This window comes from Rhea americana, unplaced genomic scaffold (assembly GCF_003343005.1).
Source record: "Rhea americana isolate MKP2758 unplaced genomic scaffold, rheAme1 scaffold_326, whole genome shotgun sequence".
NCBI classification, from domain to species: Eukaryota; Metazoa; Chordata; class Aves; order Rheiformes; family Rheidae; genus Rhea; species Rhea americana.
In genome coordinates, this window is record NW_028186453.1 from 336,385 (window position 1) to 349,773 (window position 13,389).

Genomic DNA, 13,389 nt, shown 5'->3' on the forward strand with positions numbered 1-13,389 from the left:
AGCGCCCCGAAACAGCCGTTACGGGGCGCGCGCGGGCGCTCCCTCAGCGCCCCGAAACAGCCGTTACGGGGCGCGCGCGGGCGCTCCCTCAGCGCTCCGAAACAGCCGTTACGGGGCGCGCGCGGGCGCCCCGCCCCAGCCCTTCCCTCAACGGTCCGGAACAGCCGTTACGGCGGGGGTTGGCGGAGCTGGCGCGCGGGTCGTTGCCCTCCGCCTCGGCTCCCGCTGGCGGGTGAGGACCCTCTCCCCCGCCCCTGGGAAGGCTCGTTACATATCCCGGCGCCGTCACCGGGAGCTTGGTAGCCCACACGGGAACGCCCTCAGGTGGTTTYCGGTGCCTGCGCGCTCAGATCCTTGAAACGACGAGCTGCCGCTGTCCCCAGCGCTGCCCGGGGGCTGACTGCCTTGGCTGCAATGCCATTTCCTTCTCTGAATAACGGTTACTGCTGTATAGCTGGGGCACTTTTTTTTTTCCTTCCCTGTACTCTGTCCTACAGCAGGGAATACACTGGGGTTCAGATTACAAATATTTTACAGCTATGTTTATAAGAGCACTGATTTTAATACAGTAACAGTACTCAAGTCTTGTTTAAGCAGGCAAACTTATTTATTAAGACAGGATATGTAGAAGGTACATTAAGATGTTTCTATTTGGATTGACTTGTGTTCCCTTCTCATTTTCTTAAAAGCTTCCATCTGTCATATCAGCAACTTCCCTTCTGGAAAATTTGGACATTCTTTTTATTTTCCCTGCAAGGCAGAACAAAAATATTTTAGAAGAGGAGCACTCCACTTTAATTTACCAGACATTTTACAGAGCGACCTCTTCCAGTTCTGTGCATTCAGTGCAATGATGTTTTCAGCAAATCTTACTGCACAGTAACTGTGATGTGAAGATCTATGAATCATGCACCTAGAGCAAGTAGCTTACCAGAGACAACCTCACTTTGTTACCTATGAAAAGCTGAAAAAGTCATCTGCAAACCTGGGAAGTACCGAATCGCAGGACAGCAATCCCACATTGTGGGATGAAGGGTTCATTACGAAGCACTCTCTAATCCAAGACATGCTGCACAGTCCCTGAAGTGGGAACCAGATCTAATGCTGACAAAATGTACCCCTTTCATTTGAGAATTCAGTGGGAAAGGTGTGTATCCTGGTGCATCTCTGCATCCCTCTCGTCACTAAATTTTGAATGTTTGGGTCTCTGAATGTTGGAATCTTCTGAAAGAAAATTTTAGCCAACACTCCCTCGATCTGGGAATGGTAGACTTCTTTTGGAAGTCCCATACGTGGTAGTTTGGCGTGCTCCATTTACAAATACTAGTTTACCAATAAGTGCAAATATAAGAAGAAAGTGTCATCATGCAAGCTGTCATAAATCTTCAGTTTGCCTCCATATCTCAATAAAATCAGACCATGCACAAGCTATTTGCTTCTCAGGAAATTCATGTGGCTTTTGATTACCCCAAAGTAGGGAGGATCTGTTKTAACAGTTGTACCAGAGATCTTTTTACTGGAAGGAGGTGGAGCAGCTTAAGAACATGAAAGGAAAAGTCAAGGATTCTGTTAGAAGCACACATGCCTAAGGGATGTAAGGAAAAGCCCAGCTGAAGACAGCCTTCATGCTACACCGTGCAGAGGCACCTCCAACTGCTGGCTCTGTTTCCAAAGGGCTTGTGCTGCTGCCAGACTGGCTTTGAATTGAGATCAGCTGTTGTCACTGAGATCTGCATTTGAGTACCCATTCCAGAATGGATTAGATATAAGCATTATAAATGAATAAATAAATAAATACCGGTGGCTGGGTATCCCAAGCTGCCGTGCACCAGCCTCAGCAACATCTCCTGCAGTGCTATGATGCTCTGCAGCACATGAGACTCTCCAGGTGCTGCATGGCTCCAGCCTCCAAGAGCCTGCATGGTCTTACATAGCTAGGAGAGCCAGTGGTTGGTACTGTCTTGGCCGCCAGGGAAGGACAATTCCACTTTTTAAGTGGACCACACCACTTTAATGGGCTTAAATGGCTTGGAAGTGACCAGTGAGCTGACCATTGAGAATCACAAAATTAATCTAAGTCAGCGCATGCCACTAAGTATCCTAGTAATTACTGTGCGTGCAGCTTGTTAAAAGGGGCAGAAGGATCTCTTAGTTCTCCCTTTCTAAGGAGTGTGACGAACTGTACAGTGCACTCCCCGAAGTGAAATGGCTGTTGCTTATGACCATGAACGCAGCTTTCCCAAACGGAAATTCTTCTAATAAGAAAGTGTTCCATCCTTGTTGTGCTCATGCCAAGCCAAACACTTCAAAACAAAGCCCTCTCTCCAGAATGCACTAGAAAGCCACCGAGCAGGCCAACTACTGAATTGTTAAAAAAAAACCCCAGTATCTGAGCGCCCTGTGTCCTTCAGAGCAAAATACATGTCTATCAAATATTAGGAAGACGTATTCTTTCTGTTTAAACAACTGGAATAGGAAAATAGTATTTTCTGCTAACATTTGGCATTCTTACTCCTCCCTGTGAAAGAAGTGCAAGATACTGGCTCTTGAAGTAAAAATTTGTAGCAAAAGCTGCACTCCACATGTAGATAGGATCTTTCATGTTTCCTGTGATTCTCTGATAGCAAGTTTGGAAAAGTCTGGAATTACATTTAATGCTGAAGTGCCACTGTACAACACTACAGGCTAAACCTTCTCTGAGATATTCCTCCTTGAGACTTGCAAAAATGCACAGGTCAGTACTACCAGCTAACTGGACACAGTTTGATGGTTAAAAAAAAATGCTGCAAGGGGTTGGCATTTGAGGGGATGTTAAAACTGCAGTTTAACAAGACCGCACGATCCAAAGCCGCTAGTTTTTTAGTTAGCGGGGGTGCGAGGGTGGGTGTTTTCCTTGCGGAGGAGGCCGCACGGAAGGGGAGGTCGGGCTACCTGTTTGACTCGCAGAGGACGCACTCATTGGGGTACGTCTCGCCGTCGGTCCCGCAGACTGGGTTGTAGTCCCTCGGACATCCAGGCGTCTCGTACCTGCTGCACGCGGGCTAGGGAAAGACGAGACAGGTAGCAAGGTAGACAGGCCATCTGCAACGGCTTTCTCGAAGCGCTCCCTCCCGCACCAACAGCCCGCCCGTTTCGGGAGAGCTCAGCGGCAGCCGGCGCGGCTCTGTGAGGCGCTGTCGGGGGGCGGGAGCGGGCGCCGGCACCGCGCCCGGGACTACTCACCGCGATGCTAGCAGTCGTGGAGGGCAGCGACATGAGCCCTGCGGAGAGCACCTGGCGTTAACGGCACCCGCGCCCGCCCGGCCTTCCCCCCCCACCCCAACCCCCCYCCCCAGCCCGCTAACGGCCCGGCCCCGACGTGCTGGGCCGGCCCCGGTTCGCCCGGCCCCGTGCCACCCCGCCGAGACGGCCGCCGCCCCCGGCGCCGCCGCCGCTACCCGCGAGGACGACCGGCAGGAGCACCAGCACCGGCACCGCCATCGCCATCGCCCCCAGCGACAACTGGCGACGGCGGCGGGCGGGGCGTGGGGAGGGGAGGGGCCGGGCAACGGGCGGCGCCGGGCAACGGCCGCGGCGAGCGCCCTGCGCTGGGAGTGGGACTGGGAGAGCCCCGGGACTGGGAGAGCACTGGGGCTGGCACTTGGAGGGCAAGGGTACCGGCACTGGTGTAAGGACTAGGAGAGCACTGGGGTTGGGACTGCAAAGCCTTTGTGGTTAGGAGGGCCCTGGCACTGGGAGGACCCGGAGTCCATGCTTCAGGACACGGTCTGGGCATGGCCTGGGGCTGGGAGGGCGCTGGGGCTGGGGTTCAGCCTGGGAAGGCACCAGGATGAGACTCGGAGGGAGTGAGAGGGCACTGGGAAGGCACTGGGATGTGTGGGTCAGGGAACCCTGGGGCACCTACAGCAGTGGGAAGGCCCGTGGACATACAGGAGAGTGGAGACCCTGTGTTCAGCAGTGGGAAGATCTGGCAACTGTGGGGCAGGGGGCACTGAAAGAGGTGGGGAGGGATGCTGCAGCACACCCAGGCTCAGGGAGAGGACAGGCACCTCTGTTGGTACCACCAGGAGTGAAGAAGGGACAGGGCCCTGACTTTGGCATGCTGGGGGGTGTGGGGTTAAGGTGCCTGAATGCTGTCCTTGGCAAGCAGGTCTGTGCTGGTTCACCCCAGCTCAGGTCCCTGTGGAGTCACTAATCCACATCATTTTCTTGGGGAACCCCTCTCCCCAAAATATGCAGTAGTTGCCAATTAAGCACGGCTTGTGCTTAGTTGCACAGGAACAACTTTGCAAGCCAAAGAGCTGGAGATAGCTGAAACTAGCTTCAGAAACTCTCTGAGCTTTGGATGCCTGCTTGAACAGTGCCCACACTTCGAAGCCATGTTTTCTGTCCCAGAGGCTTCCTTCTGATGTTGCAGAGGAAATATGGGAAAGTAATCTGCAAGTGCTTGAATAAGTCTCAACACGRTACTCATATTTTAACTTTGCGCCAGTCCAGTCTCCTCCATGCTGCTGCTGGCAGCATTTCATTTATTCAAATTTCCTTCCATTGAGAATATTTAGCTTTACCTTATTTGAACAAAATTTTACCTACAGGTCTTTACAGAAGAAAAGAGAGAGTGGAAGAAAAGAGACTTTAAATTAAAGAAGGAAGGATATCTTGCAGCTCTGTTCCTGGTAAGATGKGCTATCTATTAGAAAATACCCATTTTCTTCCATAAATTATTAAGAACTGGAGGCAAGAAAGTTAATAATTATCCAGAGGGCTTTTTAATAGGCTTTGTATCCTGTTAATGCACTTCTGATATTAATGCTGCGTCACTGGTAAGAAAAAGCTGCAGAACTATTTGCATATCTTCTAGAAGTTATCTGCTTGTTAACATCATGATTAATAAGCATGGCAGAGAATAAAAATCCCAGCATACGGCCTGCAGGGAGCAATACATAATTAGAAGTTACATTCCTACAGAGAAGTGCCTGTTTCTGCCTTATGCTCAGTGAAATAACCCTCTGCACTTGGAAGGGAGAATTTGTTTGAACTTTAGTCACTTCTCTAAGTAATTGCGCAGGATTCTCTGAAAGAAAAAGGCTGTTTAGGTGAGTTCATAACAACTCCATATTCTTCTGCTAACCAGTGGTTAAGTACTAGCAAGGTTGTGACCCAGCACATGGAGATTTTGTGACGGCAAAATGTTAAAAGCAGCAGAACTGACTAAGGGCAGGTGTCACGCTGGAAGTGCCTGTCTGTGTTCTTTTGCCATGCAGAAGAGTCACACATGAGTCTTAGGTTTGGCCCGGAGGAGAAAAGGCATATTTTAGAGCCTTAGTGTTCATGAAATAAGATGGTGATTGTATAAGGAGTGACTAAGTATTTTAGTATTTACCACTGCTTCCAGATGGAAAGGCACTTCAAAGCTAGCCTGTAGTTTAGCTGCATCTTGAAAAAAAAATCAAGGTTTTACAGCCTATAGGGTGTAAACCTGGTGCTCCTTAGTCTTGCCACTCCCTCTGTGAGTGCTAGCCCTGGTGCAACTGAGATGGACCTCTTACAAAGATTGACCATCATCATGCCTGTTCTCAGGTGTTGGTGACAGGAAGGTGAGGTCCTCTTAGGATCCCACCTGTTTAGCTCGTCCACAGCTCCTTGAGAGTTTTGCTTGCTGGAGATGTTTGAGTGCTTGGGTCTGCCTTTGGGAGTGTTTCCTATTTTAAATCTGTCCAAATCACCAAGGTGAGCAAAGATCTACTGCTAGAACTCACCAAGTAACCCAGCTGCATTGGACTGAAGTGGATAGCTGGAAGATGGCAGCTTCTGTCGCAATTTCTTGGGGTGGATGGCCCCAACTTATTCCAAGATGAGAGTGTTTATTCCTGATCTCCCCCAACTGTGTTAAGCAGAACAGGAGCAGTTTTTATACAGAGTCACTATTGGGTAAGTCTTAGATAAAATAGCCGGTGATTATTGCAGACGTTAACAAATTGTGCAGCAAAAAGAGTTTGGTTGAATATGGAATGGATTCAACATAAACAAAAGCTTTTAGACAAAGAATGACAAATATGCACTATCTGCCATTCCCTTCTAATACTGAGTCCCCCTGTGAAAAATACAGCTTACCCCACTCTTGGCATTCCTCTGAAAGGAAATGTGTTGAAGATATGGACTGTGACATCTCTATTCTTGGCAAGATAAAACTGTAAGATTTGGCAAGATAAAGCTACAACTGCCCTGATCTAGTGCTGGTGATAGTCCTGGTCCAAGCAGGAGGTTGGACTAGAGACCCTGGAGTCTCCTTCCAGCTAGCACTGCTGTGGGTCTGTGTCCCTGTTCTTGAAATCTATTCAGAGCTTTCATCTGGTGATTGATGTTGCGTTCAGTTACATGGCCTCTGCTCTTGAAATCTACGGGCATCATGCACTTGGTGGATGGAGACTTCCAGTGAGGGAAAGCCCAGAGCTCATGTCTGTGCTAAGAACTTTCACCAGTATTATTCTGTAGCATTTCAATACCAGTGAAACCCTGGAGGTGCAGCTTGCACAGGCATTAAGGATATATGTGGTGGTGCCATTTTTTTCCCCATTATTTGAATTAGTATTGACTGTGTTGGGAAAAAGGATTTGGCACATGGCATGCATGTGCCAGAATGGATGCCCCAAAGGTGAAGGGATGGCAGGCTGTCGATCCTTGTTAGCTCCACAGGAACAGGACAGTGAGACACAGGCAGTTTCTGGGAGTGCAGAAATGCTGTGCAGAGTGCATCAGTAAGTTCCTTACTCTTTTACCACCTGGAGAAATTGGGTGGGGATCTGGTATAAACCCTAGCAGAGTTCTCTGGTATATGGATGTAGCGTTTAGCCTCTGCCTTTTTCTTTCGTGTGTGTACTAAAGCAGTGATCAGCTGATTCATAGAAAGCATTTAAATTAATGGATAAGCATCTAGTCAGGGCATTTCCTGGTGTTTTAGAGAGTGAGGCTACTGAGTCTACTAAGAAACAACATTTTTTTGGTGAAGATTGGACAAGGGGAAGCTGTTTTGCACACTTGTGTGGTGGGATGATATCTGTTTGCTCACAGGAGTCAAGATGATTCTCAGCTCTGCCCAAGGACAAGAACAGCATAGGCTTAGGTGCCAGGACAAGGTGGGAACAGACTAGGAGTCACCAAGTTTATATATGGGGAAAAATAACTAGAGCTGTGGAGGAAGAAACAATCAGGGCTCTTAAACATGAAGGTTCACACTCGAACAGGCCCTGATCTGCAGGGTCCTGTGGGGTGGTAGGTGACATGTGGGATGTCTGGCTATGCATCTGTGCTGTTTTTCTCTTCCCTGGACCATTGCTGCCAGCCTATCTTGGAGASAGGAGACTGATGAGAATGGGGCTACCGACATGATCTGTAGTTAATGTCCCCTCACAGCCTCCTATCATGTGGAGGAGAATGGTTATCTCCATGGAACAGTGAGAAGCAGTGGCACGGTGCAGTTGGCAAGGCACGTTACTGGGGCGCATTGCAGTCTGCATCCCCCCACTGTACTTGTGTTGTGCGTGTGAGTCTCTGGCCACACATACAGGAGGGTGCTTTCCCTCCTGGGTAATTACTGGAGTGAAAGCAAGCACCACTGTAGAAGGAGCATAGCACAGAACAAGGGAAAAATGTTCTGAGCTAATTTCAGCACATCAGCCCAGGAGTGATACTGCTGAAAGCCTCTCTTCTGGGCTCTTTCTTGAGTTCTTGGAGGGCCCTCTGCTTCTGCTGAGAGTGGAAATTCCTTGAAAATGCCTTAGCGCTTGCTGTTTGGCTGTTTCTCCTAACTTGAACTTGGCACTGCAGCAAGGCAGAAGAAGGGCAGAGGGGAGAGAAGTGATCTCCACGAGTGTTTTAGTGCCCCTGGCAATGATTCCCCTAGGGAAGAAGTCAGCAGCACTGAGAAGACTAATAACCTTCTGGTAAAGTCTAGTTTGTTTTGTGGGAGGAATTGGTTCCAGTTGACGAGCTGTCTCCCTGGCCAGGACCAGAGCTCTGAGTTGTGGTCGTGGCATTGCCTCTAATTTTGGCAGACTCTTCCAGGCTTTTTCGGTAAGGGCTGGATTCAAAGGTTCACAGAAAGATGTGCAGGAAGCTCCTGATCTCATCAAATTCCCTCACCGTTCTGTCAGTTGCGTTCCCACTCCCACGCCAATAAAAGATTGCTCTGGGGGTCCTATCTGTCACACACAGCCCGTGAATCATTCACTTCAGCTCTGCTCCTGCATTTGCAATCCCATGTAGCCTGAAAGGCAAGATCCAGGCCTCAGGGATTCAATTATGTACAAGCTGCTCAGTCTCTCATTCCTTGATTCCTCTGGGCCCATTCATTTTGCTCCATCCTAAGCTGTTCTTTGCCACATCTGCCGCAAATGGCAATTTATTCTCTCCTGTTTCCCATGTGAACCTCATCTATCACCTGCCTGCCTTTGAAATTAATTTACTGGCCAGCTGACCACTTTGTGTCCCTGCTTCTGTTCTGTCTGTGCATAATGTGTGTGGGGGTACTCTCCCAAGGGGGGTCAACATCTCGTAGCGTCTACATGTGCTGCTTCGTACCGTGGCCTTCAGAAGCCTTGTGCACCTGTGGGCAGTGCTGCTGGATGGGAATCCTGCACATGCTGTGGGTAGTTGGGAAAGAGCTACTGTGAGTGACTGAGATGCTCCTGGAGGATCTGCCCTAGCCACCAGTCACCATGACTGCAGAAAGCAGCAGCCTTCTGCCTGATGGAGAAATGTGGGTGGACCACTGTGAACTGGTCTTGGAAAGGGACTTCAGTAGTGCCTGGAGGCTCTAAAATGGTCCCGCAGGGGTGTCTTAAGGCACAGAAAGCAGTGGAGTTTTCCTCTCTCCTCGAGAAGTCTTTTTCTGCTGTTGCCTTTGACTCACCTCAGCCCATCTATCATCTCCTTGATTTGTCTATGTGCTGGTTCAAATGATGCATGGCAGACCAGGGACACACATCTTGTTGGGGGGAAATGGGCTTTGTCTTGGTGATTGGCCCCGGGATCAGAAGCTCTTTGGAGGGAGTTGGTTGCTCCCAGTCTCATTTCTCATATTAAGGGTATCGAAAGCTATCTCAAAGAGCAGAAACTTTCAAGACGGGCTATAAAAGCTTTCTCTAATTATTGACACTGTTAAAGAGCACTGGTTTAAGGGCACTTACCCTGGAAGACTGGTCATATTTTGCCTTTTTTGGTCATTACACCTAAACCCCATGGATGGCATGCAGCTATAGAGCAACAACTCAGATTGGATTGTTTCAGCTGTCGAACTGAGCTTTTTTTAGCTATCAAAGGGAAGAGAGTGTCCTTGCAGGTTGGGAGCAAAGCTGCTTCCGAGACAGAGCATGGTGCTCTAAAGTGACTCATTCCAACTCTGCAAGTCTTACTTCCTTATGGGAAGACAGTTTGAAAAGCCAAAGACATCTTCTTCAGTGTCCCATCTAATTCTCACAAAGGAGGGCATTTTGACCATCTTCTCTTTCTCTAACAGCTCTGTCCAGCTGAAGCTTGCATTCTAGAGAAAACTTTTCAAAATAGCATTTGAAATATTTATGTCTACCATTTTTTTCTCTAGTGATAAAGGGCATTGTCGTATGTAATGGGAAAATCTCAATTTTATTCTGGATTTTAACTCCTCTCTCTCTCTCTCTCCAAATTCTTGGGGATTTGGGGGGGAGGGAGGAGAGGAGGGGAATGAAGGGAGGAAGAAAAAATATTTTCATCTTTAGCACATTGTTCTGAAAGAGCAGAATCACGGTTACCTGAACTGCTGTGTAATTCAATATGAGGAGTCAAGGTTCCTCAGCCATTACTGGAAGCATCATGCTTTCAAATTAATATCTTTTCCACAAGCAGTGAGAATTTAGAAACTGCAAGAGCTGCTGTATTTTTATATACCAATGTCCCAGGTTGCTCTGAGCTCAGACATTTCTGGTCATTGGAGAGCTCTTGAACTAGCTCAGATCTCCCCTAACGAGAACAACTGGATCCCGTCTGTTTCCTAGGACTCTCCGCTTTGCAAGACTCTAGTGTTTTTTTTTGCAAGAGATTTTAGTGACTTGGAGGGGAGGGAAGGGTAACAGCTCTTGGAATATGTACAAGAACCACTGTTCCTGGCCAGATTAGCTGCCCAAGCTGAGACATCAGGATTTGGTCACAGCTGGTTAAAGAGGCCAGGGCTGGTTGGAGGTGCGGGGGTGTTTTTCCGCACTCTTGCTCTGGTCCAGGGAGTCTGCATACTTGTCCTTGTCCATGTGGTGGCAGTCTTGCTCGCCGTACAGGCTCCTTGCTGCCTGTTTGCATTAATTTTTTTATATGAATCATTTCTTTTAGGGTGAAGAACTCAATGGACCATATATGCTGCCAACCAGATAATATTGTACTGTAATATACTGTGTTTGTCCCCACACTGTTAGTAATGCACAACTGCTTGATTTCCTTGCCATGTTGGAGATATCTATAACTCAGTATGAAATAGCCCATTACCCTGGACTCAGCGCTCCAGCAGATACTGTCAGGGCAGCACAAATGATGTGGTTGTGCAGGAGTGAAGATATCTGGGTCATGCCTGGCCTCACTAGCTTTTCAGATCTCTGCCTGGCAATTGCAGAGGCCCCTAGGAGCTTCTGAGTGAGGCCTGGTGTTTCTCAGCAGGTAGCAAGGGTCATTCCCAGCTGACTCATCTCCCTTTTCCCCTATTAATTCACACAGGTTTTGACTGCTCTGCACTCTGTCTCACCCCAAGCCCCATTTTGCAGAGCTGGGATCTCTTCTGTGCTCACGGGTTTGCCTGTAGTGGTGATAGTGTTGGTGGGAAGGAAGGAGCAAGGCGGTATTTATTTTGATTAGGCAGTGTTGTGTTTGACAGGGCTTTCCAGCAGCAATGGCTTAGCAGGTTGTGGGCATACTTGGGAGTGAGTCACTGAGCACTAATAACAGCAGAAAGAGGGGAGGAGGGATGGCTCAGAAATTGTTTAGCTCTTCCTGGTGGGAACTGGACACAGGGGCAAGGCAGAAAGCATCTAAACTGAAAGGTCACCCAAGGTGGTCTGGGAACATAGCTCAGCTATGGTCACTGTCTTGAATCCCCATGTCACCAGTTGATGTAGAGTCTTCCTGGCAGATGCATATGATGTTAACAGGAGAACCTTTTATCCATTAGTTTGTCTAGCCATCGAGGGTCTTGTCAGGATGATGTGGCTGTCCTAGGGCATATTTGCTTCAGTGCAATCTGCCTTTACTAGAAATAGCTGAAACATCTCATATTCAAGGGGAGAAACACATGCTTCTATAATAAGAGTGTCTGCATGGAGATTGCAGTGTACTGCCACTGGTTTACACTTCATTGGGCCACAGGAGAAAGGAGGTTGCTGCAAGGTGGTTTGCAGTATTGGTCTTCTCTTAATTCTGGCTTTCACTGCTTGTTCCTGATCAGAGATGCATGTATGGACAGTAGTTACCTAGTAATTACAAAACTTAGTAATTACAATCTCAGTGCATCAGGGTAGTAGACAGCTTTTAGTCACAGATTTGCCCCACACTGGGGAGCCTGAAGAGAGGTAAGATTTATATCAAAGCGTCTCCTTCTCAAAGGAAGAGAATAATGTGAGTCAACTGAGCCTGTTCCTTGGTTATGTTACTGTCTTTGCAAGATGAGTGAGCAAAGCATGTATGTCTGCAGCACTGGAGGAAAGAGACTGCACAGAGAGGGATAGGAAGTGAACTGGAAGACCGAGCAGCAGATAATTTGCCTAAGGGACAGGAAGAATAAAGAAGGTTACTCACTTTTTTTTTAGAAGTCGCTATGGGCTAATTAAGAGATCAATGTAATGCTGCAAACCTCTGAATGCTTAGTGGAAAAGTAGCTAATTAATTAACATTACAAACCATAATCATTAAGGAATTAATCTTTCATGAACTTAATTGAGAATGGTGAATGAATGGGTATATGGGAGGATGACTTCTGGAATATGAGTTATGGTTGTTTCTTTCCAAATCACTGCTAGTTAATGAAGAAATAGAGCAATATTACTGAGCTAATAATGCAGAAAGGAACAAGGCTGTGTGATGATCACAGCTAAGAGTGGTAATTGATTTGTTTGTTAGGAAAACTCACAAATTAGGATGGTATTTGGCAGAATTGTTCTGTTTCTAGAAATGACCATTTACTTATGGTAGTAAAGGACTAAATTGTCCTTTACTTTCTGCCCAGAAGGCAAAACTCCTGAATGTGGCTGCACCTTTGCATTCAGTTCTCCAAACTGACCACTGATTGTGGTCACTGTCCAGGGACCTTGTGAGTTCTCCCTTCACAACTTAATCTGATGGAGATGAGAAGTGCAGTTTTCAAAAGAGGAAAAAACTGCCATAGTCATTGGTAAGGGGTGTGTAGCAGGAGACTGGAAGGCCAGAGAGGACTGCAGTGGTCTGGGTCACAGGACTTCCCTATTTGCTATTTTCCTAGGGGAGTGTGCTGGTTCAGTCTGGATTTAAAAACTCCCAGGTGGTGGTTCCCAGGGTGCGTGGTCCACTTGYGGATTGCCAAACTGTTAAAAATGTGCATTTCATTTTGTATTTGACTATGGTATCGGTCATGGACCTTGATTACCAAATATTTTGACTGGATGCGGAAAGCCCAGAGCAGACAAAAGGATGGGCTCTGGCTGACTGGGGATTAGCGACCTTTCAGGCTGAGCATTTTGCTTTGCTCTGGTAATGAACCCATCTGTAAAGCTCAGGCTTGCTTTGGGCTTGCTTGCACTGTTTCCCCACTGAACTTGGACCTTTCCTGGAGTGGGGCCTACTTGTGGAAAGCATGCCATCGCCCTCTGTATCATTTTATGTGTGGTCCTTGTATGATGAATGGAAACCAGCCAAGTGCTAGAGCAACTAATCCTGAGAGTCCTGTGCAGAATGTAGCCAAACTGATGTTTTCATACTGGGCTTGCTGGACCTTCTGGGAGGGTAAAGACAGCTGCAAGAGGCAATGATTCTTTTTAAAAAAAGCTATGAGACCAAGTCCTATTAACATAGGCATTAGCCTCCTTTGGGCCTTAGATACTTAGGCAGAATCAAATGTTCATGGCCCACATGATGGCTTGATGGAATAGACCACCCCCAGGTGCCCTTTATGGGTTTTAGTAGAAGAAAAAAAGTGAGCTTATCAAAAGAAGTATGCTTATCAAGCACATAACGAGGCTAATTTACTACAGTTTCACGAAACTAATTAAAGAGGAACAAGACAAGATGAAAATAAGGTCACAATTAAAACTGAATCAATAAATCACTGGATTTAGCAATCTAATACAACAAGAAATTGAGCTGAATTATGAGTTTGGCATCAGAAAGTTCTATCTTTCTGTG

General features: G+C 47.5%; 2 protein-coding genes across 2 annotated transcripts in view; one reads left to right on the plus strand and one right to left on the minus strand.

Annotated features, from left to right (window-relative positions):
* Window positions 1-585: 585 nt before the first annotated feature.
* SPINK2 (serine peptidase inhibitor Kazal type 2) lies at window positions 586-3,506 on the minus strand. Its single transcript, XM_085310807.1, has 4 exons — window positions 3,438-3,506; window positions 3,223-3,260; window positions 2,932-3,041; window positions 586-750 (listed from the first exon to the last, which is right to left on the minus strand). The coding sequence occupies exons 1-4, from the start codon at window positions 3,484-3,486 to the stop codon at window positions 705-707; spliced, it is 243 nt and encodes an 80-aa protein (XP_085166933.1). The 5' UTR covers window positions 3,487-3,506; the 3' UTR covers window positions 586-704.
* DUSP4 (dual specificity phosphatase 4) overlaps window positions 2,682-13,389 on the plus strand; it is a 104,885-nt gene continuing 94,177 nt past the window's right edge. The window contains exons 1-2 of the mRNA XM_085310806.1: window positions 2,682-2,734; window positions 4,596-4,676. The gene's annotated coding sequence lies outside the window, so the exon portion shown is untranslated. The remainder of the gene's footprint in view (window positions 2,735-4,595; window positions 4,677-13,389) is intronic.